Below are 25754 nucleotides of genomic sequence, written 5' to 3' on the forward strand. Positions count from 1 at the left end.
ACATATTTTGTTTGGTATTAAGAGAAGGAAATAGAAAATTGTACATCTGGAAATACCTTTTTACACTAAGTTTTAAAGCAATTTTTCTAGTGGTACATATGCAAAAGACAAATGTTGATAGGGATTTTTGTTTCAATTAATTAAAAAATATTTAATGAGAGGACTGTTGTTGAAAGCAGATGTTTTAACATGATGATCCTCTGACCTTTCTTTGTTGGTGTTGTTTTAAACTTGAGAAAACCCCCAAAATATTATTTTAGATGTACCAAAGTGGAAAAGAGGGCAGACTTCTGGCACCCCATTAAAAAATCTTTTTTTCATTGGTATCTAATAGTAAAATATACCAAAGACAGTATAACATCTCAGACTGCAAAAACTGTTCCTTTCTGCCTACTGTCCTGTTGGATTTCTTCTCTAAGAAAAGTTTGAAAGCGTCACTTACAGGAGGAAAGGAAAATTTGAGCAAATGGCTGAGTTTGAATGGCAGTAAATAGAGACAATTTACCTCTGTAGCACTGACACGAAGCTGAAAACAGCCAGGACACAGAACAAACAGTCCAAACGGGGAGGAAATTTGGGCAGTTCATGCAAGCTTGGAACTCTAGGACAGAGGCTAACAACAGAACCGATTGCTTTCCTACCACAGCAAGAGCCATTACCAGGGCAAACCAAGTCAGCCCACAAACTTCAGTCTTCAACTTAGTATGTGCATAGGAAGTTGCTTTCTCTCTCCCTCTCTCTTTCTGATTATCAGTTTTGCCACATAAGGCATTTATGTTCTGTCATTCAATGAGTGCTACTCATTTGCTAAAAAGAAGCTGAGTATTCTCAAATACGCCTGTAACCTGTGCATGTGTGTATACAATGCTGCAGTGAAATAGGGAGAAGGGAAGTGTGTCTGTTTTGCTTCTTCTGTCTTACTTGGAATCATTTTTGACTACACATACTAAGGAAGGACAGGGAAATGTGTTCAGACATCCCTTTGCATGCAGCATTTCACTTTGCAGAATAGTTCTAGTCACAACCTCACTTTCGCACTCTTCTTTCTGGCATAGAGATAATAAAGAAGGTCAGCATGGACCAGGCTTACAGGTCTGATTCTGGGTTCCCAGCTTCAAGGACTACCTTAAAACTTTGTCTGCTATAACGCAAGCATCTCTTTTAAATGTGTCTTACAGTGTTTTACCTCTTTTTTTGTTTGTTTTAGAAGTTGGTGTCACCCTCATTCAGAATGAAGGGATAGAAGCTGAGGCATTCTCTCTCCCGTGTCTCACAATAGACTTGCTAGGCTCAGAAGATACCAGCCAAGATACTTTCATGCTCTTTTAGACAGCAATGTGCTGTGTGGGACCCAGATGCTTTGCAGATTACACAAGAATAAGAGCAGAACATATGTGACTTTATAATGTAGAGGAGGTAAGATGAAAATAACCTACTAAAAGGGCAAAAATATGCAGAGTGTTTGGGAGATGGGCAGTGAAGTGTTATCCAGACATGAACTTATAGTATCTGTGTTTCCACCCTGTAAAACAGTCCAGCAATGACACGGAGCATAGCTCATCACACATATGCCTTGTCTCCAGAGGAGTGCACTAGCCTGGGGCAGGTGTGTGTCTCTGCACAAGGTGGATGGGAGGCAAGGTAGAAGCAGGTGGCCACATGCACAGTGCTTTGGACTAAACATGCCCTTTGAGAAGAGTTTCTGTCTCCTACGCCGTAGCTGAAACTTGACATTGCTCTCAGGCTGCCAAGTAGAGTGAGCATGAATCATTAGCTGTGTCAAGAGCTTCTGATTTTCCTGCTGCTTCGTATCTTTCGTGGTGACAAATGAGACACACATCCTTAAAACAGCTCATGGTGCAGCAGTGTGCAGTTTGCAGGCTGATGTATACTCATTTGCAAAGTGGTTCTGCAACAAAACAGTGCTGTATTTTGTTAATGTCAAAACTTGGGAGATTTGGCAAAAAGGTATAAAATAGTAGCTTTTACCTTGGAGAAATCAAAGGCATGAGAGGTGAAACTGTGGAAAAAATGATGATCTTTTTTTCTCAGTCCACTGTGCAAACAGCATGCAAACCACAGACTTTTATGACTGTTTTATTTCAAAAGAGATGAAAGACAGAGTGGAAAGCAAAGAAGGATTTCAGAGCTGCACCCCCAGGGATGGACAATTCTGGCTTCCATAAAGCTAACCATAATTTCACAGAAATGCTTGGAGAATCCTGTTTGGCAGTCATGTGCAATATGACTGAAAAAATGCACAAATTCTTTATCCAAAATAGCAAGACTCATTTTCTTTACCAAAAATACAAACATGTAAAATATGAACAGGCTATTTTATTCTTGACTAGTGCTTGCAGTCAAACTGTATTGCATGCTATACTAAGCTAAGAAAAGAAAATGGATTAACAGAGAAGAAATTTGTAGAAATAGTACTTGGTACTGTGAGAAAGAAAGTTTCGTATGACTACAGACAGCAAAGTTTTTCTGTGTTCTCCTTGACAGGTTGCTGTGTCTCAGTTCTGTGAGGAAGTTAACAAATGGATAAGTTTGGGCTGGGATTTGAATGAAACCATTTACTCTCTGACTCATTTATAGCTTTTACTGAATCTACTCAACTACCTTGTAGCAGTGCTTCAGAGAGGGAGCTTCTGTTACACGGGCAAACAATATAGTAATATATTAGTAGAATAAAAAAAACTTGTCTGAATCTGATAAGGGAAACATAAGAGTTTGGCTAAAAAATAAACAGTGATGCATTTGAAATCAACATCTTGAACATGGATATAGACTCTGGCTTGCACTGCATTCCCCTCTAAAACTCATTATAAATGATACTGCAATTTTATTAAAATATCTGCTAGTAGACATATTGAAAAAGTCAGGATCTCAGTAACCTCAGTTACACCCTTCAAAGAAGAGCAGCAGAAAAGAAGAGAAATCTGCTCAAAGTATGTAATTATGTTGATGAAAACTAATATTTTTCTTACATTAGTATTAATTTATGACTATTACCCATCACCCAGTTGTGGAAAAATCGAAAACTGGAATCCCAGGATAAAAACTAAGTGTCTCACAAGTCATTCTTAAAAAGATTTCAATAAAAGTTTGTGGAGCAGTGGGGAGAGGACAATTACTTTCAAATGTTATACATTGATACAGGGCAAACAAAATCAGAAATTTGCTATCATAAGTAAATCCAAGTTATAACAACCATTGGAAGTGGCTGGAACAGAAAAACAGGCCTGGAACCGTGTTCCACATAACTGGTATAAAGAAAAGCACTATGAAAAAAATGGGAGTATAAACATTTAGAAAGAACCATAAAGATCTGCTTTTCATCTCTAATTCCTGTAGTAGATAAACACAATGTCAATAAGTTCTGGGAAATGTTAAAAGCTGTGCTAAGATGGTTGGTCTGTTTTTCAGGAAGCTATCGTCAGAGCCTTTCAAGATACTTAGCAACTTAGAAGTGGGGGTGGAGGTTTCTTTTTAGCTATAGCAGCTATTGAGACTTTTTTAGACCCAACTTCTGAAAAAAAACTTGAACAGAATAATGTAGAAACTTGGAAAATTATTCAATTCTTCAATCATTCACTTATGAAAAGAAGGGTCAGTTTCCCAATTATATTAAAAATGTTTTGGAGAGGGAAACAAATCACATTCAGGTAAAGAAGCTGGCATAGAAAGTAAAGGGGAAGATGGGACAAGCAGAGCCATGCTGCAGCACTTACACCCATAAAGGAAATCTGTGTCAGAACCTTCCACGGCAGCACACAGCTCTTTGTCAGAATTATGGATGGTTATGGCAAATGCTAGAGAAGGTCCAACGAACAGCCAAACTTCATCATACATCTTGGGCCTGCTGGAATAGCAGGTATTTGAAAGAAATGCTGTTGAGTGAGAGATAGAACAGTGACATTTGGCATGAGCTGCAGCAAAATTTGCCACCTCCATGTGGTGACTGCTTACTTTTTCAAAACTTCAAGTGTCTGGAAGAGGAATGGCTGAAAAGCAGACCTGCAGAAAGGGGTCTGGGGGTGCTGGTTGACCCTAAGCTTACTATGGACTTGACAGCCAAGAGGGCAAACCACTTTCTGGGCTGCGTCAAACATAGTATAGCCAGCTGGTCAAAGGAGGAGATTATCCCCCTGTATTCAGCATTGATGTGGCCTCACCTTGAGTACTGTGTGCACTTCTGGGCCCCACAATTTAAGAAGGATGTGAAGGTCTTTGAATGCGTCCAGAGGACAGCAACAAAGCTGGTGAAAGGTCTGGAAGGAATGTCCTGTAAGGAGCAGCTAAAGGCCTTGGGTTTGTCTAGTTTGGAGAAAAGAAGGCTGAGGGTCAGCCTGGTTGCTCTCTGAAGCCTCCAGAGGAGGGTGAGTGGAGAGGGAGGTGCTGATCCCTTCTCCCTGGTATCCAGTGATAGGATGCGTGGGAACAGTTAAAAGCTGCAGCAGGGGAGGTCTAGACTGGATATGAGGAAACATTCCTTTACTGAGAGGGTGGTCAGATCCTGGAACAGGCTTCCTAGAGAAGGGGTTGATGTCCCAAGCTTGTCAGTGTCTAAGAGGCACTTGGACAATGCCCTTAATAACATGCTTTTAACTTTTGGTCAGCCCTGAATTGGTCAGGTGGTTGGACTGGATGGTTGTTGTAGGCCCTTTCCAATGGAAATATTCTATTCTTTTCAATTTTTTCAGTTTGCTTTTGGAAGCTGTGGTCAGTAGGTCAATATAATATATAATACACAATATATAATATATAATGTACAATATATAATATCTCCTGCAGTGTGAATTTACATTTGATAATGTTTTACTCTGATCTAAAATATCCCCAGTATCATACTGTGTGAAGATACAGTTGTCCCAGTTGCAGGTGTTGTGAAGGAGCAGTTGGAATATGTTTTACCATGAGAGACATTGTTATACTTAGAATCATAGAATCCTTTAGGTTGGAAGAGACCTTTAAGATCATCAAGCCCAACCATTGAGCCATTAGGGCTCTAAAGTCCTCTGCTAAAACAGATCAGAATCTGTCAGGGTTGGAAGGGACCACAAGGGTCACCCAGTTCCAACCCCTCTGCCATGAGCAGGGACACCTCCCACTAGATCAGGCTGCCCACAGCCTCATCCAGCCTGGCCTTAAAGACCCCCAGGGATGGAGCCTCAACCACCTCCCTGGGCAACCCATTTAATGAAATATCCTTTGTTTCTGTCAGTTCTGAAAATGCTGTTTTGTAAATACATCAAGTTACATCCTTACAAAGTACATACGTGGAGATTACAGTGCTGCAATCATGTCCTTTTAATCATTATCACTAATAATAATATGTAACCTCATGCGAAGAAATGGGTTTTCTTTTGTTAAAGATGAAAACATCCTCACACTGGATCTGGTTTTCCTACTCTCTCTTCTCACAAAAGAAAAAAAAAAAGTTGAACAATATGTAGTTACTAGTGTCCATAAAGTTTGAATGGATTGCCTTTTCTTCTGTGATACATATGGGAGACAAAAACCAACAAAGATTTTTTATCAATAGTTGGGATTTTTTTTTGTGCTAGCTCAGCTGGAAAATCTCTATAAGACTTTCTAGTCTACTCAGTAGCATTTTGTTTCTTATTGTTCATTACCCTGCAACCTGTTGGTTTCATCATGTCTCTATAAAAAACGGATGAAGTTTGTATATATATTTTTTAACACAAGATCGTAACATTAAAGAAAAGGTGTTAACATCACCTACAGTGATGCATTTATATAGTTTACATTTCTGAATAGTTAAAGACAGTGGTTAAGCTTCTGTTATTAGATGGCATGAATATTCTCTAATAATTAAGAAAGTTATTTTCCTTTAGTGTTGTTTATATTCTGGTTCAGACATAACATTTTAGTGTTCATTGTTCTCTCTCTTAAGTATCATATACATGTGCCTAACCCACAGTTTTCTCAGCCTTTAACTACTTAAGAAGTGGTGGCACATAGACTGGTTTCCTCTCTGTCTACCTTCTTGATAGCCTAAGATTCTTTCTGTTATTTATATGTACTGTGCTTACTTGTTTACTTGAAAGAACACTAGTGATATCAATAATTACACTGATGGGTCTAGCTGCTGTATGTTGTTATATTTTTCTGGTTTTTCAAAACTTGATTCTAATTGATAAAAATCCTTAAGAATAATTAGTTACATTACACTTCTTACTTAAGCCCAGAGTGCTTATTTTAAATTTACTGTTTTTTTGTCTTCCTTAATTTGAGAATTTTGCTAAGCCCCTGGACATACCCAGTCATTCTGCTGTTACAGCAGGTGCTGGCTATTTATGCTACCGGCTTTTTTCCTGCTTTATAACTGAGCTTTCACACCTACTATGTCCTCACAATTTTGTGATTAACCTCTGCAGCAGGACAGCATGCACAGTTTGTCTGATTTCTCCTGTTTGAATATTCAGCATCTTCCTCTTTGATTGCTAAACCTTTAAGTGCCTCATTTTCTTTCTACATTCTCTTCACCAGAGTAGACCATATTAATTGCATCAGGTACAGCCTGCATGTGATATTTTCCGTTTTGCATTATATTGATGGACATGTTAGCATCCAGCAGGATACTGCGGCTCTTTATTTTCCAATCAGCTTTACAACTGCAAATTTACCTTAGTTCTTTTTTGCTTTGCTACCCCCTTCTGCTACTTTCAAGAATATTAGGGAGTCACACTGGCAAAGATATCAGTTAATACGAACACTGATTCACACTGTTCAGTCTTGCACACCTAGGTTCTTTCTGTGAGGGTGTTGGTCTTACTGCTCCTTTTTATTCTACAGTCTCTTGATCAGGTCTGGAGATGGTTTTCTTGCCAGTAGGCACACACAAACACTCGTATGCACACAGAGCCCACCAATGACAGATCAACACGGAGAACAGAACAGTGCTTTTACAGGCACCATGTACGCACCAACAGCTCTCGTAAGCATAACCAACGTGAATGGCCTGGTCCCGCTCTTCCTTCCCAATGAGTCAGCTTCAAAACTTGCTAGTAGATTTTATACTCAGCTGCACACACACACTCACAAGGATCTCTCTTTGTTAGCTTTTGCGTTCTTCAGCTCCAATCCTGCAAACATGACACCAGATGCCATGTAGCACCTGTGTACTCTTCACTGGGTACCTTGACACAGCCACTACTTAACCAGCCATGTAACAATCATCTCAGCTGGCTGGTTAAAAGTGCTGTGGTGCTCTGCTTCCACCTGTGCTATGTGGCATGCTGCATTACCAGATAACTGTGGAAACAGTTGTTATGGCCCGAGACCACCCAAGAATGGTCAGGCTCTCTTTTTCTCCTTTAGACATATTATGGTATTTTTCCCTCAAAACTGCAACTCACACAGGGGCTCTCACACAGACACGTTCACTCTTAATACACAAAGGAAGAGGAATGTTTATCATCAGGTATACGCTACTTTGGTCTCTCCAGGTAAAAAGGCAGACTGTCAGCCAAGGCCCAGACTCAGTTTGGCCACATGGACCATCTCACCTTTCGTTAGCTTAATATCAGCTAGCTCAAGCCTCCAAAACAGAAGCTCACAAGTGACTCTCTGGTTACCTCATGGGTAACTCTTCCCTCTTCAGATGGCAGGCATGAGATGCAACTGACTTAAGAGACTAGTATTTGTTGGTTCAGCAACACACTACTAAACCCCTCATAATTCAATGATTAACAATTTATTAACACATCATTATGAAATTACAGTTATATAATTTGCACTTGGTTGCACCAAATGACAAAGCTACAGATTATTGCTCTTCAGTTTCACAAATCACATGTAGCTGCTGTTGAATTACAATTCTTTCATGCTTCCCTCCCCATACCACTTAGTACTAGGGTGCAACTCTAGCCCTCTTTACTCTGTCCTCCTACACTACACAGCATGTTTGGTCATTAATTGTTTTAGTCATGTTCCTGGTTTCCTAGAGAGCTTGTAGCTAGTTACCCGGACTGGTGTTCCGGGGGAACTTCTTGCTTACCGTCTACCATCATGAAATCAGGGAGACAAGATTTCTTCTTAAATAATTAATTAATAACTACTGATTTTGAATAACAAATGAAAAATGTTATGCTAAGTTCTGGGTACTACTCTAATTTTATGGACACCTGAAGACCACATTGCATCATAACCTATTTCTAGTAGAATAGTGAAGTTAGAGCTAACTGAGCATTTCTGCAGCAGTGCACTAGTCTGTACTAGCAACATTTTTTAAAATGAAGGAAGCAGCCAAATAGAAGGCTAACAAATAAGGTGCCTGGAAGGAGCTTGTTACTGAAAGAGACTCTTTTAGGTCTTGTGGCAGGACATTTGAGAAGTTTAAGGCAATGCTTCCAATTCCACTAATCTCCTCTTTTTATAGAAGCATGTAAGTTATTAAAATCGCTAGCAACTCAATCCAGGTCTGAAGATGGTCTTCGTACCCTCATCACTGTGTGTTAACTGTTTTTCTCCCTTGCCCCTTTGAAGGGAGAAATTTACCTTTATGTTGTGTGCGTGGGACTGCGGCAGAACGAGAGCAAGCACTAGTGTTCAGTCACACAGAAAATCTCTATGGCAGCCACGAGTTGAACCCATGTTCCCAACTCCCAGCTCCATTCTTTACTTGTGAGGTCATGCGTCAGCAACAGTAATCTGTACTGTATGGCTTCTTCCCATCAAACTGCATACATTTGTATTTAAAACTCTACAGTAGATGTGCCAGTTCATTTAAGTGCCTGTTTTTCCCCATACGGTTCCAATTTGCATTAGGAAGATAAATGGAAAATTCAAATACTCAGGAAGGCTGATACTAGTTGAGATGCACTACATACTGCAATTTCTTTTCCCTCCTCACTAATTTTTTTCTTTTTTTTTTTTGTGGTTTTATCTTCAGACTTTTAAACTCTGAAATTAATACAGAGAGTTTATTGGTTTCCAGGTAGTGGTCTGAGGCTCAAACCACTGCAGGTGTGTGGCTAAGAGGTGTTAATTGGGTGATGGATGCACAAAAATCGGGAATACAACTCAACAGTTAAATCAAATTAAAGCAAGAATCCAACTAATTACAGTGGATTTTGGTTCAAACCCTGCAGGGAGTTAGGAGGTAACACACATTGCAACAAATCTGAAAACCCTTCTGCTTCCCTGACTTTCCTATTCACAGATGTACCAAATGAGTTTTCTTTTCCTGGTGTAGTTGTGTTTTGCCAAACTGCAACTTTCAGCAAAAAAAAAGTCAGAACTATTAATGATGTCTGAACTGGTATTGAGAATAATTTAACATTAACAATAATAGTAACTTATTTTTAGCAGAAAACATGTGTGTGCCTGAGCAATATTGAACTTTAAAGCATTTCTGGAGGTCATCCATGAAGACATTTGTTTAAAAACTATTTACCAAGATGGTTTTGGAAGTCAGCGAAAGAGCTCATAATACTGCATACAGAGGCCAGAAGTTCACCAGTTTAGGCATGACCAGCTACATACACTCAGATTATTACAAAACCAATGAACCTCTTGTCTCCCATTCTGCTATTATTTTGGCGAATGCCTTCATTTACCTATGTTTCAAAGAACATTTTTCTTCGCTTTATCAATATGGGCTTGTACCTAGGTGTACAGAAACAAAGTCAGTGCCTCATGAAGGGTGGTAAAACCAGAAATTTGGAGACCTAGTCATGTTGACTTGTCCAACTTTCACAGGGAAGCCTAGCATGAAGGTGAAATAGATCCTGAGGGCAGAGACTGAGTGGGAAAGTAGAATGGCTGACTTCTATTGCTGCCTAAAGCTGAGACATAAACCCATCTCTTAAAACATGAAAGGCAATGTTACGAACAGTTTTGAAATCTTCAGTAATAAATAAGCAGTGTGCTTTATGCTTTCAGAATATGAAATTGAGAGATCATTTTTCCTGAGAATGAAGTGTGTCCTAGCCAAGAGGAATGCAGGACTGACATGCAGTGGCTACAAGGTAATGTATATAAGCTTTCTCCCTGGCCCCACTAGTATTCAACAAGTGACAAGCTTATTTATTTAGGCATTTTTGATGCATGTATAGTTCAAAGCAAAATCTGTGATAGAAAGAATCAGAACAGATGCAAAAAATGCCACTGCTGATTGCAGATTCCCTGAGTAATGCAAGCCTAGACTCTCTCTCACAGTGAGTTGTAGTTTGCTCTGTGGCACATTCCCACATCATGATCCCTCATCTTCCAGACTGGGGAACTGGGTGCAGCACAGCCATGGAGGTGCAAGGAGAGCACAGCTAGTTCTTATTCCCCTATGGAACTGGAGGCAGGTGGGGCAGGAATCCAGTCACTGGTCTGACCAGAATTACCTCCACATTAATGAGACTGTAATGTTAACCTAGACAACAATTACTATTAACTCAAGATTGAACTGCACTAAACCGTCAAGTCTGTTTACAAATCTTATCATTTATATTAATTTATTACATGAAGTCAGAAGCCATAGCAAATGCTGAGACACTGTAATAACACCTGCAATTCAGATAGTTCTTAATTTCAATTTTATAGGGTGCATCTGCTGCTCTTTGAGCTACACAGTATAATTCTATCCCTTAAGCATCAGGAGAGAAGGGTGCTTTACTAGCTTTCATTTTGTTTGAGTCATTCAAAAACAAGAAGAAAAGCATGCAAGAGAAGCAGAGCTCTTTTAAGGAATGCATTCAAGGTCTAGACTTATATCTGTCTATTTACACTGTTATCTACCTGGTTAGACTGATAATTCTTCATTACATGGACCCCTGTTTGCTCAGCTGCTTCCCAGCAAAAATGATTCTGTCCCAAAGCTGAATCTAAAATCAGGTAAAACAGTAGAGCTTGTAGTGGTGGTATCTCTGTATGTGTTTTTTTTCCTCCCATTTATGACTGCTAATCAGAGGGATCATCTTTATTCTTTTGCTCACTATTAAAAACCTATGCAGTGAAACATTTAATGAAGTATTAATCTAGAGACATGTCAGCCTAAATTTATTCTCTTTGACTGTACTTCAGAGTCAGGGCTTAGTAATTAATTAATTAATAAGCCTGATTATCTGAAGTGTGGGAAAAAATCATAAATCAATTAGTATGAGAATTAGTAAGATCTGCTGAGAGATTGTCTTAAATAAGATAGCTCTGTACTTTTGCTAAACATACTAATCACTTGGGGACTGGAGCAGAGCAAAGAAGGTTATGCAGGAGAAGCCTGTTTATAGGTGACCATTTATTAGGTTGTTCAGGCATATTAAATGCAGTGGAATTTAATTCCTTTCCACTGGACACGGTTAGGAGTCAAACAAATACAGAAATTAAGCTGAAGGATGTTCAGTATGCCTGCTGTTTGGACTAGAAAACTGGCAGGAGCACAGATGATTCCTAAACACCACCACTACATTAAATTTTATGTTCTGGAGTAGTCCTCAGTTTACAATTTTCCTCACTCTTCAGCTGGCATTGTGAATTTTTACAGTCCAACACTGAAGTTAGCACTCCTGTGATTAGGAATTGTAATATAAGGATTCAGGAATCTGGTCTCAAGACCATGGGCTTGGTCACTTGTCAAAATAATGTCACCTGAACTTGACTGAAGAACTTAAAATTAATTTATAGTGCATTTACATATAAACTAGTTAATCTTTATAAATGTAAGGCATTGATCTCCACTGTATTTTTAAAGTGTCTGTTTTTCATCAGAATAACTCATTAAAATGTAAATGTTTATGTATACCTCTGTGAGATAGAGACATTTAAAAAAGTAACTTCCAGATTTTTGGATTAGTGAAGAGGAATTCTGACTCTCTCTGAAAAAAAATCTGTATCAAAATGTTTAGAGCATTAACTAGAAAGCAGTCGAGATAGTTCCCAAAGAGCATGTGCTTTAATACTGGATTAATCATGTTGGCAGTAAATACAAAAGCTGCATTTACTGTGTTTTAATCTCCACTTATAAATTAACCACACTTCTGAAGCCTTAACAGACAATGCAGTATTTAAGTGTTATAAGGGGGTATTGCTTTATAACCTAATTAAAGCTTACCTGTGGCCTCTTCCATTGCCATCAGACACTGAGTGTGTTTCCTTCTCGTGCTAGGTGATCCACTGCAGTGGCTATTTGAAGATACGGCAATACATGCTCGATATGTCTTTGTATGATTCCTGTTACCAAATTGTTGGACTGGTGGCTGTAGGTCAGTCTTTACCTCCCAGTGCCATCACTGAGATCAAACTTCACAGTAACATGTTTATGTTCAGAGCAAGTTTGGACTTAAAATTAATATTCCTTGATTCCAGGTAAGCAGCTATTTAATTTCTACCATAAAATGTTTTCAAAGTCAAATGTTTTCAAAGTGTTACCATAAGCTACAGTGGTTTCCATATAGGCTAAAATATCCATGAAAAAATAAAGCAGTCTGAAATAGTTCTGGAATCCAAAGATCATTTGGGTCTTCAAAGCCCTTCAGGTAGCTGGGTAGACCATACTTTGTCTTGAATGCAAACAGAGAAGAGCCTGTGTAGTTTAACCTGTAGTTATCTACAGTTTGAGAGTCAACTAAAGCCTTTTTGCTGTGAGTAACTGGCAGATAAGCAGTAATTCTTTTTTATATTAAAGGACATAATTTGTAAGATACAAAGCTAGTGAAAGTACTAAGAATGTATCATCATCCATAATTAAAAAAAAAAAAAATAAATGGAAGCACTGAGGTCAAATGACTTGCAGGGGTTATCCAGAAAGCTTTTGACTGAGCAGTAAGAAAACATAAGTCTTCTGCACTTTAATGCAACACCTTAACAGTGAAACCAGCTCTACTAATGGGCTTGTTGGGATAAAAATGAATTCAACAGGCTACTTACACAGCCTTTTTAAACAAAATGTGAGAAAAAGGCTATTGCTAAGGAACGAGAACCCTGCCTCCACTCTCAGCTGATACAGTTCACGTACAAGCTCAGAAGAGAAGAGCACAAAACCAGTACTGAAGGGAGTTGTGAAATTATTCATCCCTCTCTTTTTGAAACATGGTATCTTACTGTATACAATAATGCTTTGTACAGTGCAGTTCAAGATACCTTGAGAGGAAAGCCCCATTCCCAGTTGATGTAAAAGATTTGACTATTGACAAGATGATCATTCTTCAAAAATCCTTGCACGTGGAGCAGTATGTTACATACTCTCTCATTTCCCTGGCATGCTGGATTTGCAAGAAGTAGAAATTATTTTAATGTTAATACATAACAGTGAAAACAAGCCCGTACCCAAGACAGCAGGGAAGTTTCACATGGCAGGTCAGCCATGCAAGAACATGCTTTTCCTCCATGCTAAGTCAATGATATAGTGGGCCATCAGCTGCTAAAATACAAAGAACTGGTTGTTTCTGGAATTTTTTTTTTTTTTTTTGGCATGTTTTACTAAATGTAACAGCTACAGAGAAGAACATGGGGGTTAGCAGCATGTCATTGCATGTGAACAAAAGGAAATGACGTGACTAAGAGGAACTGCCTGGAGACATAAGTGTCTTCAAATGAGACAGTATAACTGGAGGTGTTGACAGGAGCACAGACAGAACCAATACTGTTGCATAGCTGTGTTTACCAAAGAGCAGATGGGTGTCATCCACGCATAGGACAATCAGGGGTATTAAGCACTACCAAAGCCGTTTGCTCTCCCAGCTGAGCAAACCAAATTATATTTGCTCAGAGCAGGGACATATTAGGGATAAAACAAAACTGTTTTCAGACTTGCTTCTGACATTCATACAAGTAAAAACACTGCTAGATCTTTAGAGGTAACAGTCACTGAAGACAGGCTAGTAGGAAGGCCATAGAATGGAGCAGTTAAACTTTTCTAGACACTGGATACAACCTAAAACATGCATGAATACATTTATCAAGGTCACTGGAAAAAGGAGACAGTGACTTACCTCCAAAGTGATCTTCTGCTTCTGATTTTTGTGGTGCAGCCTATGCATTCATTGCTACATGATTTATAAAGGCTTTAAAGACCTCTGGAGGGTAGAACAGGTAATTTGGGCAAGCTCTGTCTCCTTCTGCCTGCCTTGTCACATGCAAAGAACAATCTTCAGAGCCCAGGCTCCCTACAGTGATTTACTGGGAGACTGGTTTTGTGTTAAGGAAGTCAAGCAGCTGAGTTCATTTCCAGATTCAAACTTTTCAAAAGCTGATGTGTCCTTGTAATTGTTAATGATGGCTTTTTGGCCAATGAGAAGCCCAGGTTCAAAGTGAGATTGCACCTGCAGAAAAAAGAACACCGGGCATAGGTTTGTGGCATTTTGTTCGGTTTTGGATTAGCTATTTCTGTACTTTCCATTTAAGCGAGCAAGATGAGACTGCTACCCTTGTTTTAATTGCCCTGAAATCAGAAGGAGAACTGAAACCTGAGCAGGATTTTCCACCAGTATTTCACCACGCTTATAGGCCTGAGTGAGAATTTGGGCCTCTAGAATTGTAAGCGAGAAGGGACAGCGCACACTGCAGAGCATGTATTTACATATCCTCCAGCTCACTCTGCGTTGGCAGTCCCTGGCTGAGGCAAAGGCATGCAAGAGTTTCCCAGAGTAAGGCACAGCTAGGGGAGGTACGGATGTATTTGTACTGTACTTATAATAAAACAGACTGCAAAGGCTTTTTCTTTGTTTTGTTTTTCTGATTTCCTTCAGAAGAATCCCACTCCTCAACACTCTCTCACTCTCTCTCAAGTAGCATATAAAGTCCTCAGTCTTTGTGGGGTCCACATGATTGTTTAGTGTTAGAGTAAGCGTGAAGATGCACAATAGCTACAAAAGAAAAAAAAGCTAATCAAAATTGACATTATCTGCAACCCCTGATGACTCGTTGGTTGAGGGCCCTCTATTAATTTATGTAGATACTACTGTGTTATTCTCTGATACAGTGTATCCTCATTAGTGTTTAAGTTCAGACCAGAGGCATCCTTTGGAAGTGACTGTCCTGACCATCCCCACTCGTTGCACTGTATTTTGTGTCACAAAGAGGCCTTAGGCTAATGAATTGGATTCCTTCTGGATAAATCCAGACTGGAAGACAAACTCCAAGATCATGTCTAGGGCACTCCAACTATTATAAAGCTTTCAGTCCACAGGTCTCAGACTAGAGCTTGTCGCAAGCAAAAGTTTTGAAATGAAAATATACAGATGTATCTGTTGCTGCTGAAGTAGATCCTCAGTGGTAACAGTTTTACTCTATACATTGCCTGCTAATGGACTGTGTTGCTTGTTAATGTAGACATGCCTTTGTATAGTACCTCTGTTCTGCCTTTTTAGGTGAAGAAAGCCCAGGACAGCATAAAACACCCCCAGCAACACTAGGTAAACAAGCCACATTATGGCTGAGTTGCACAATGTACTTTAAGGATTTTTGTTCCCAAGCAACAGTGCTAAATAAACAAAAGCCCATTTTGAACCATGAAGTTTGACTCTTCAGGTCTGACGGAGTGTAAGCCTGACCAGTGTAGTCTGGCTGTTTAACATCTGCAGAGATGCCACCGTTTCAGATTTGTTCCATTATTCTACTTCTCATCAAGTGAGGATGTTTTTCTCAAGTCTAGCTTCAGCCTTCCTTTTCTTAGCTTGTGATCTTCACAGCTCCTTGTCTTTCCATGTTCTCAGCTGGAATAAGCTCCTGCTTCCTTCTTCTGTTAGGCGTTAGCCTGAGTTTATTTATAGACCATGATCACAGTTTCTATGGACTCACTTATGTGCTACACTTGCATGTTTGCAAAAGCAAATGAAACTGTGTCAGCAGTCCACAAGAGTGGTTTTATTGTTTTGTGAATGGCTCCTCAACTGGATCTTTGTGCAAAGGATCATGCATGGTGGTGGCAAAAGCCCAAAGTGGAAATAAGTAAAAGAACTCTTTTTCCTGCCTGTGTGTAAGGCTGGCCAGGGAATAGCTGCACCTTGCTTTGACTGGGTTGAGAGGGTTTAGGATTCTGTTTCCAAAACTAACATTTTGTCCTGCAGTTTTTAGCCACCTGATTTGTTGGCACGATCAAACATTAAGTTAATGAAACTGAATGTTCCTAGGGATTTTGCTTATTATAGATTCTTCCTTTTCCAGGGTGACTGAATTAACTGGATATGAGCCTCAAGATCTGATAGAAAAAACCCTCTATCACCATGTCCATGGTTGTGATGTGTTCCATTTACGATATGCTCATCATCTGTGTGAGTAAAAAGAATGTTAGACTGAAATTTATTAAGCAGAGTGAGAAGTTTTGCAGACAACAGGCACTATGCTGGAAAGTAGAGAAAGCTTTCCAAATCTTGACTGGAGCTACATTTTCAAAAGTTCTTGGCTATCCGTTAAGGGAACCATTAGTTCTGCAAATAAGCTAGATAATATGCTGTGTTTCTGAAAAACAAAACAAAACAAAAAAAAAACCAAAACCACAAACCCAAAGCCCCACAGCCCCAAAAAAATCCCAACCCACCGAAAAAAAAAAAATAAACTCCAAACCATATCTGGCCACTTCTTTCTACTTAATGGATGTAGGCTCTTTTGAAAATTGGACTTGATTCTGGGTGGTGAATTCTCAAGGGAAAAAAATAAAAGAGCCAGTCAGTGAGTGAGAGGGAAAAGTCTGAACTTTGTCATTCTCCGTTTTTAAAAGAAAAATTATGCAACAACTCCCCATTCCTCTGAAATATGTTAGTAATAATCATCCCATGTTTGAAGTGAATGCAAACCCAAAAAATCCTTAGGTGAATGTTCATTAATAGCATGTGGATGAGGTCTGGAAAATTGAGTGTCAGGAAAAAAAGTTACACATTTAATAATTGCCCATCTGCCAACAGAGACACTAATCATATCTTCAAACATCTGGATTTGGGAAGTAGTTCATTCAGTAGCACATTAATTTGAGAAGCAAATTGAGGGAATAGTTGAACTCTGGATTTGGCTTAGTCTACCACAGCCCATACGATGTAAAGATGACATCCAAAAACCCATGTCAGTGAATTTTTTTCCAGATTGCTCCTGTGGGCTGAAAGCAGCCAGAGTCAAATCCCTCTCTTAGGCTTCCTAAGGGAGAAAGTAGTCAGTTCTTCGCCTTAATATGTGCTGCTCATGAGGATCTGGAATATAAAGGAGGATGCAACTCTATTTGGCAAGTCAGTGCTGAAATTCCAAGTGCCAAATTCTGCACATGCACTGTCCATGACAGTGTGTGCTCCACCTTGGAGAGCAGAAACTGATTTTCACAGCAAGTCCATATCAGGGTACATGGTAATGTCCTGTTGGGGGCAGCTTCTTTGTGTGTTAATGTCTGCATCTGGATGTGATTGTTGACCTCTACAAAATAGCAATCATTATTTTCACAAGACTATTTGAAAAACCTATGTCAACCAGCACAAAGATGATTCTGTTATACCCACAATCACCTCTGGAAAAGAGTTTTCCTTTTTAGAGCAGACTGATGGATAATTCTGTGTGCGCAGTAGAAGACTTGTACTTTGGCTGCCAGTTTGATCTATGTATGACTGGAGTTTTAAATAAGGAGACACATAATGTTTACTGAATTAACACATGCACCCCCACCACCAAAATGGAAAAAAACCCTTCAACCAAACAAATAAACTAAAAGCAGTTCTCTATATATTGTATCTGAATTACAAAGATAAATTATTTTAAAGTTTAAAAACAGAGAAAAAATGTGAGACATATGCATAGAAATTTATGAAAATTTCAAAGCAAATAAATGCCAAGAAGAAAAAAATAATGGCTAATGCCTGGGCAACAGTGGGAACAACGCAGAATCACAGTCAGAATACCAAGTAAGAGGAATTACTAAAACAGATGTCAGGGGTACAGACCTCCTCTGGGGAGCACTGCTCTAACTCTCCCACCATCCATCAGTAAATGTCTTAGGAACATGAACAGTAAAATGTTGGCAAGTTTGACGTACCATTCTATAAAGCATTCTGATGATTAAGTGTCATCTGATGAAGAAATCTGGAGAAAAACATCTTACACCTAATAAAGGTATTAAGAAAAAAAAAAAAAAAAGGAAAAAAAATGGCAGCCCTAAGCTAGGGTAACCAATTGCTGTTTCAAAGAGAAAAAAAAGAAAAACCACCTCAAATTGAACACTTAAAGAAATTGAACTTGAAGTTAGGCAGTGCAGAGACCAAAACAGAGGAAACAGCGAGGAGAACAGGTTAGAAGGGATATAACAAGAACATCAGACTGTGAGAAAAATGTAGATACAGTTATTTGTCTAAGCTATGCTGGCAGCAAACAGTGTTTCCTGTTTTAAACATTTCATTAGCTTCCAGCTTTACGAAAAAGATTCTGGTGTTTGATCTAGAGTTATTTGTTTTTATAGCACCATCAACATGCACAGTGTTTGCTCTGCAGCTAGGGCTATGTGGCCACACAAATCCGTTTGTACCATTGCCTCTCTGTGGGGAGGATTTCGTGCATCCCACATACTGTAGCATCATTGCTTTTCCACACAAACTCCAGAGTCACATCTCTGTGCCTTGGCAAGGCCAGCCCCAGGCCCTGCTGATGTCATCACCAAACGGTTTTGCTGCTTCCTGGAAGTCAACCTCTGTATTTATAGTCCCTCTGTTACAGCAGAGCACAGTTCACGCTCTGTCGGTGGCACTGAGTCTACTTTTGCTCCCCCAGCAATCAAACCGTCTGGCACAGCCATGCTGGTTTTTAAGAGGGCAAAAGAGCCATAGAGACTGCTAGGGCATCATCCACTGCCCGTGCTGCTCGAGGGCAGGACCGCTGATGTGCCAGGCTGTGTGTGCCAGGGAAGCTAAAACAGCAACTGCTGTGAGTGTGGAACCAAGGAGTCCATTCCTCTTAGTGGTATTCTTAAGTGCAGGCTAGGAACTCCCAGGCACATGCCTGTGAGCCTACCGGAGCCTTTTAAAATAGCCATCTGTAACAGACCAGAAGGACCAGCCCATCCAGCCCTGTGCCTTTTTCTGCTTGCCTGCTAAACCAGGAGCGAACCACAACAGCGGAACACCCAGTTACAAATGGTACCTCTAAGAGCCAAGGCTAAAGCCACCGAATCCTTCCCGTTTGATTGCAACAGAGGCCACCAAGAAGTCTGAGCCTGCACAGATTGTCTTGGTAGTGGATTTACCTCACTCCCATTTCTGAGGTTTCCCAATCAGCATCAAACAGGGTAATTTATCACTGAGCCAAATGAAAATTGACCTCATTTACTGTATCGGAAGCACAGCTACTGTCCCCTAGCCAAGGTCAGATTTTCCTCAGATTGCTAAAAATGTAGGAGGCAGAGTCCTCCCCTGTCCCAGGAGAAATATCGGTTTATCCATATAATTAGGAAGGACAGCTGAACACTGTAGTCCTTGGTGGTTTTCACATCTTTTAAAATATTGTCTTAAGTGGAGAGCTAAAACAGGGATTTCAAAAAAATCATTGAGACAAAACTACTCCCAAAGCACATGGAAGAGCTTTGTTATAGCTAGCAATCCATTAGAGCATTAATATCTATTTTAGATGACTGAGTAGCAAGGCATTCAGAATTCAAGAAAAGCCTGACCATTAAACAAGCATGAAGACTTAGTTCTGAAAAGTGTAGACCACGTTACAAAGAAAATGTTAGATGACCTAGGTCAATATGTAAGCATCATTTCCTAGAAATGGACTATTTAGATTATAGAAGACCAAGAGACATAGTAATTCCATGGCATATAGCTGATTATTAACAAATATTTTTACAGCAGACTTATTTGGCATTGTTACAATGAATCTTTGAGGAATACAGCACCTTGACCTTGGAGCGTTATATTGCACTTAAATACTGCACATGCCTTTATATTTTGTAGGTGTGTTTACATACACACATATTCCTCATTATTTTCTTAAATATCTGTGCACATGCACACCCCGATCCTACTGAGGATTTCATGTAGAAATGTAGACATGAAAAAGGACACCAGCAACTATAAGACAAAAAGCTGGTATTTAAAAGAGACTTCAAACTCTAAATAGAAGTGGTTTGGTGTCAGTGAGGATGGGTTTTTTAATGTCCTGCGAGTTGTTGTCATTTATCTTATTGATTTCTGAACAAATGGACACCATATACTGTAATGGAAAGAGAACTGACACTTCCAGAAGGACCTGTCTGTAGCCATTTTGTAAGAGCCCGATTTTCTTAGGGAGATCAACGGGATCTGAAAAAAAGTTTAAATATGTTGTGATGTGTGCAGGTGGATAGGAGAGTAAGCAGTCCAGAGAGATGACCTATATGCTATGGGCTTAGAGCACCTTTTAGCAAGAACAAGAGCTCTTGCTCTTATATTGTGCTCTTGATACTGTTCATATTATTGTGGTCTCTGATTACTGTTGGAAGCACAAAGCCCTACTCCCCCAGGTAACAATGGAATAATAAAAAAAAAAAGCCAACTCCAGTGATGACTGAGAGCCATACACTGAATTACCAAATAGTAACCAAATCCCCAAAGATTATTCACTCTTTAGTTCCCAGTGTAGGATTGGATGCCCTCTCTGGACAGATTCAGAAAAATCTTCTATAAGTACTAATTATAAGGCCATATATTTTCATTTCAAGTGGTCATTTGCTCTACTATAGAAAAAGAAAGCTGTTGTTCAATTTTTTTTTATCATGTATCTGCTTCTGTACCAAGCATGTACAATGAGAAAACAAAATTACAGTGAGCTTTGCTATTCAGTTCAGTCTAGTATGAGCCCTACATTTGCAAGCAGTAATTCCATTTCTTAATCATGCATTATATAAAGGAATTGCTGCTATTGATCCTTTTTTTTTTTTTTTGACATAATTGTGTAACAAGCTCAGTCCCTTATTTCTCAATTTAGAATAAACAGCTAACTGTACAGAAGGGTAAGAAGATGGAGTTTCTTAGAGGAACGCTCCAGGGTTACACAAGAGAAGAACCACCTCTGAAGGCTGGGTGTTATTTTCTGGTGAATCATTAGATAAATGCCTGGCACTGAACCAAAAAATGTTTGTGGTTAGATTAAACATTTAGAGATGCTGCACAACTCCTATTATAGCATAGCCTTACACCAAAACATCTTTTTTGACAGACAATCCAAACTAGTGTATAGAGGATTACATTTCTACTGGTATTTACCAGATAACCAATTCATCTCACTGTCCTTGTGTTTATTTGTGTGCCTAAGAACCAAATAGAATTTTAGCTTTCCCCTTTTAAATCAATCTTCAAACTGTAGAGCTTACAGGGGAAAAAGCTTCATAGCATAAAATACATTGCAAACCCCAAAATAATCTATTAAACTATGAATGACAGAAGTGCTTCCAAATATACTGGAAAAACTCAAGCTAGTTGTGTCTACTTCAAAATACTTTTGCTGCCTTGATCATTTCTCTTTCAGTTAGAAGGCTAGAAACAGTAAGAGATTTTGCAGAATGTAAGCATAAGAGAGCAGGGTGAACTGGAAAAGAAGGAAGACAAACCTTAATAGTTTGCAACATACTATTTGTAAGGAATAATGTTACCTTGGGGAACTATGTAAAGGGGCAGGACAGATACCTTTGCAAGGGAGCTGTGTAAAGTTTGGAGGGAGAAGGAGGAGTTTTAAGGAAGGTGTAGGAGGGCGAGAATTCCCTGCCTTGCATGTAAATCTCGCCAAGAAGCGGTCACAAGTCCAAGCAATCTGAAATTATTTTAAAAATTGTGTCCACAGTGTTGGTGAAAGGCCAAGTCACCACCAAGTACTATCGACTACTGTCCAAGCATGGCGGCTGGGTTTGGGTACAGAGCTACGCTACTATTGTGCATAACAGCCGTTCGTCACGGCCTCACTGCATAGTGAGTGTCAATTATGTCCTTACGTAAGTCAAAATACTTTGTACCATTATGTGTTATCAGTAATTGATTTGTTTTGTGTCTTTAACAGTTATCGGTTCATTACTAATTAAACCCTTTAAGTTTGCTTTACTTGTGCCTTCTAGCATCTTTCGGTGCTTGCATGTTACAGCCACTATTCTCCCCTCATATCCTCCCTATGTTTGTTACGTTGAGCTAAAAAGAGCCAGTATTCCTCATGATTGCCTTGTACACCTTATCCTTGAGTGTCATACCACTTGTAGCCATTTGCATCAGACTGGACCCCAGTTCTGTAATAGGCATCAGAACGGCACTGGGGCTCTCCAGACACAGTGAAAGCTACTGCTACCCAGCAAAGGTCATAGTGTCAGTCTGGGAGACAGAGACAAGGTAGGAAGCATTACTCTTCTCAGGGACAGGTGAATTACTGAGGATTCCCTGACTTGCCTTGGGTTGCACAGATACTCATGGCTAAACTACATTTTCACTATGAAAAGTAGCTCCCCCTGAGTTAGTGAATGTAGAGCAGCTTGGACTTGCAGTTTATGAATTCTAGTTCAAGTCATGAAGGTGTTACAGAATTCATATCTTGATACAAACCTGACAGAGACAAAAATCTATACTGAGTAAAAGGAATAAGTAATAGTGTAACAGACTGTGACTGAAGAGACTCTCTATGGGGGAAAAGAAAAAAAAAAAAAGGATAGTGGGTACTCCTAGTATTGAGTAGTGTAAAAAAGCAGGGAACTATTCACTCTTCTGTTGTCTAGACTGGTCCATTTCTTATCTGGCTTGAAAGTAGGATGTGTTTGCATGGTGTGTGTGGTAGGATCATGTGTTTCCATGTTACAGTGTTGTCTCTGATACCTGACTTTGGGGCGTTAAAGTGTGTGAGTTGAGAACCCATAGGGTGTTTCCTTAAAATACTTAAGTAGGTACTCAGCCCTAGAACGTGCTAGCTACTAATGCTGCCCTTATTCCTGCATGGATGTGAGAGCCGGCAGAATGAGGGAAAAACCTTGGCACTGCAGCCTGCCTGAGTCCCATGAGTCAGGGCAAGTGATCTGAGTAAAAAGGAGGACACTGTGCCAGGGATATAAGAGCATATTCTTGGTCTGAATTTACTTCCATTTGATTCACCATCAAAAAGTGATGGAAGTGAGTTCTGTGCAGAAAATGAGAAAAAAGTAGGTATTTTCCTAGTTATCCTTTCAAAAATATGCTCCACTGTTGCTACTGACGAAACCAGAGAGACCATTCAATCATCAGACATGTATCAATTGACATTTCAAAATATGATCCACGTTTTGCTGTTGATCTGCTTTTTAGTCCCTTTTGTACAGAAATCTGCCCTCTGTGGGGCAGACAAAACTGAACAGAGCAGACCAGAAATGAAACTCTAGAGATTGTCAGAAAATCATCATTGCAGCTCCTGTGGTCTAGTTACAAGCACATTGCACTGGCAGGAGATGAACATCGCTCCTTTTCCTTTCCTTGGGGCTAACTGTGAGAGCCAGGGCAACGACCAGGTCCTGACTGAGGAAGAGATAGATGAATTGATGTATCTGTCAGCTGACTTGGCTGCAATTCCAAACTTCAGGGTACCACAGATGGCTTGGAGGAATTTGGCACAGCTTAGGTTCAGAGAGCAGCGACACAGTACAAAGATGTTAATGCGGTTCCCAGAGGAACATTTGTAATAGACTTGTGTAGGGACCAGGTCAGACCATAAGCTTAACTGCCTGCTGACACTCCCAGACTCACACTGCAGACTCAGTGAAAATCTTGGAAGAATGAAAATTAAAAAATTCTGCAAGCTAACATGTATTTTCAAAGGAGCTATTTTAGATTTGTGTGGTATGTTTGAGTACGTAATTCACTGCACTGTTCTTTTGCAGAGATATTGAGTATAAGGAACTTCAGTTGTCACTGGACCAGGTTACCATTTCCAAGTCACAGTTTTCATGCAGAAACTCAGTATCTACCTCGCAGGAAACAAGAAAAATAGTAAAACCCAAAAGTAATAAAATGAAGGCAAAACTCAGAACAACGCCTTACCCACAGCAGGTAACTTTTCAGTATTATTTACTTACCAATTGTTATAGAATGCTTGGGATAGGCTAGAGATCATCCAGAACGGAACTCACTGTATAACTGGCTCTAGTATGCTTTGCCACAGGAACTCCCTTGTAGGCTGGAATACCCCTTTTGTTCTTGGGGTGGACAGCACAAATAGTACTAACCAACTCTGACAAATGATGCAAACACAAAATCTTTTGGACACAGAGTATATAAAGTACTACAAAACCACTGCACTTTCTCAGTAAAAAGAAAAAAAAAATGTCCTGAGAATAGCTGTTTTGTGAAAATACATGCTGGTGTAGAACGCGTCTCATTCATGGCACTGATTCGCAGAATTCAGGTATTAGCAGTTTCCTTATGCTGGAGAATGCATTATAAGGATGAATCCTACCAAAAAGAGCATTAGAATGGGATTTGGAATGCCTCTCACTCTCATTGACCAAGCTAGAACTAGATGTGGAAGCAACCTATGGAGCTTGTACATAAAACTGGGTTGGTGAGACTGACACCCACCCTAAGGCATTCAGAGACTTTGCTGTGAATATTGCTGGAAGGGGTTACTGGTACCTTAAAACAGCAGTGACGCAGCAGCACACATATTGCATTCAAGACAGTGAGAGCCCAAAAAGCATTTGGAATCTGGAGAGGACGGCAGGAGAGAACGAGGAGAGAAAATGATTGTGACAGAAGCTGATGCGAAGGACGGGTTCTACCCTCCTACCGTTGGAAAGCTTGATGTGCCAACATATGCCAAATCGTACTCCTGGTCTGCTACCCCATTTATCAGTGACTTTCAGTGCTTTGCAACAGACTTCTGCCCCCTGGTAATTGGCAGCTGCCTACATTTCCCAGCTAAAATCCAATGGGCAAAATTATTAAATAAACTCTTAACGTTACGATGACACAATAGTATTTTGTTCCCCTGTTAAGTGAAGGTAAAGCTACTGTGAAGACAAGGAACTTGAAAAGCACTGTTAAGCCACTCCCTCCAGCCAGTGAGATCACAGCTGAAGGAGGCCCGGCTCTGGGTGCCTGTACGATATGTTACATGGTTTCATATCAAAGTTAGTCATTTAACTCTCTTCCCCTCCCTTGTTTTTTTTTTTTCTTTCCCCTAGCAATACAACTCATTCCAAACAGACAAACTGGAATGCAGCCAGGTGGGAAACTGGCGATCCAGCCCTGCAGTGAATGCTGCCACCATTCAAGAACAAAACTTCCATTCAGAAAACAGTGAACTTTTATATGCCCCGTCATATAGCTTGCCTTTCTCTTACCATTATGGACACTTCCCTGTAGATTCTCATGTCTTCAGTAGCAAAAAGCAAATGTTGCCTTCCAAGTTTGGGCAGTCTCAAGGAGCACCTTGTGAAGTGGCTCGATTCTTCTTGAGTACGCTGCAGACAAATGGAGAATGCCAGTGGCATTATGCCAACTCCTTGGTACCCAACAGCCAGTCACCATCCAAAAATCTTCCTGATCAGCCTGTGAATATCATCCGACATAATCTTGCACAGAGTTATGAAGGTGGGTGTCACTTAATAATAAAGAAATAAAGAAAAGCAAAGCTGTGGGCTGTCTGGGAGGGATTAGTAATTGTAGTTTGAAAACAGGAATTACAAGGGGTTTAGGAAACACTGAAAATTAGAACCAGTGAAGGGTAACAACCACCATGTTTATCCTATTTACACGTTCATCCCTCTTCCCATTACCATCAAAACTTGATTTGGAATATTATCAAAGCGCCCCTTGCGGAAAGGTATTCACCAGAATCACTTTTAGAACTGGGCA

The 25754-nt window shown here is 39.8% G+C and overlaps 1 protein-coding gene across 1 annotated transcript in view; it reads left to right on the top strand.

The window, feature by feature from the left end:
* LOC103771811 (single-minded homolog 2-like) overlaps nt 1-25754 on the top strand; it is a gene marked incomplete at its 5' end in the record, with an annotated part of 47973 nt that overhangs the window by 14951 nt on the left and 7268 nt on the right. The window contains 6 exons of the mRNA XM_008939127.1: nt 9913-9998; nt 12122-12321; nt 16120-16226; nt 21739-21886; nt 23780-23948; nt 25082-25490. Coding sequence (XP_008937375.1) covers nt 9913-9998; nt 12122-12321; nt 16120-16226; nt 21739-21886; nt 23780-23948; nt 25082-25490 — 1119 coding nt within the window. The remainder of the gene's footprint in view (nt 1-9912; nt 9999-12121; nt 12322-16119; nt 16227-21738; nt 21887-23779; nt 23949-25081; nt 25491-25754) is intronic.

The sequence above is a fragment of the Merops nubicus genome, unplaced genomic scaffold, assembly GCF_000691845.1.
Source record: "Merops nubicus isolate BGI_N331 unplaced genomic scaffold, ASM69184v1 scaffold6484, whole genome shotgun sequence".
NCBI classification, from domain to species: Eukaryota; Metazoa; Chordata; class Aves; order Coraciiformes; family Meropidae; genus Merops; species Merops nubicus.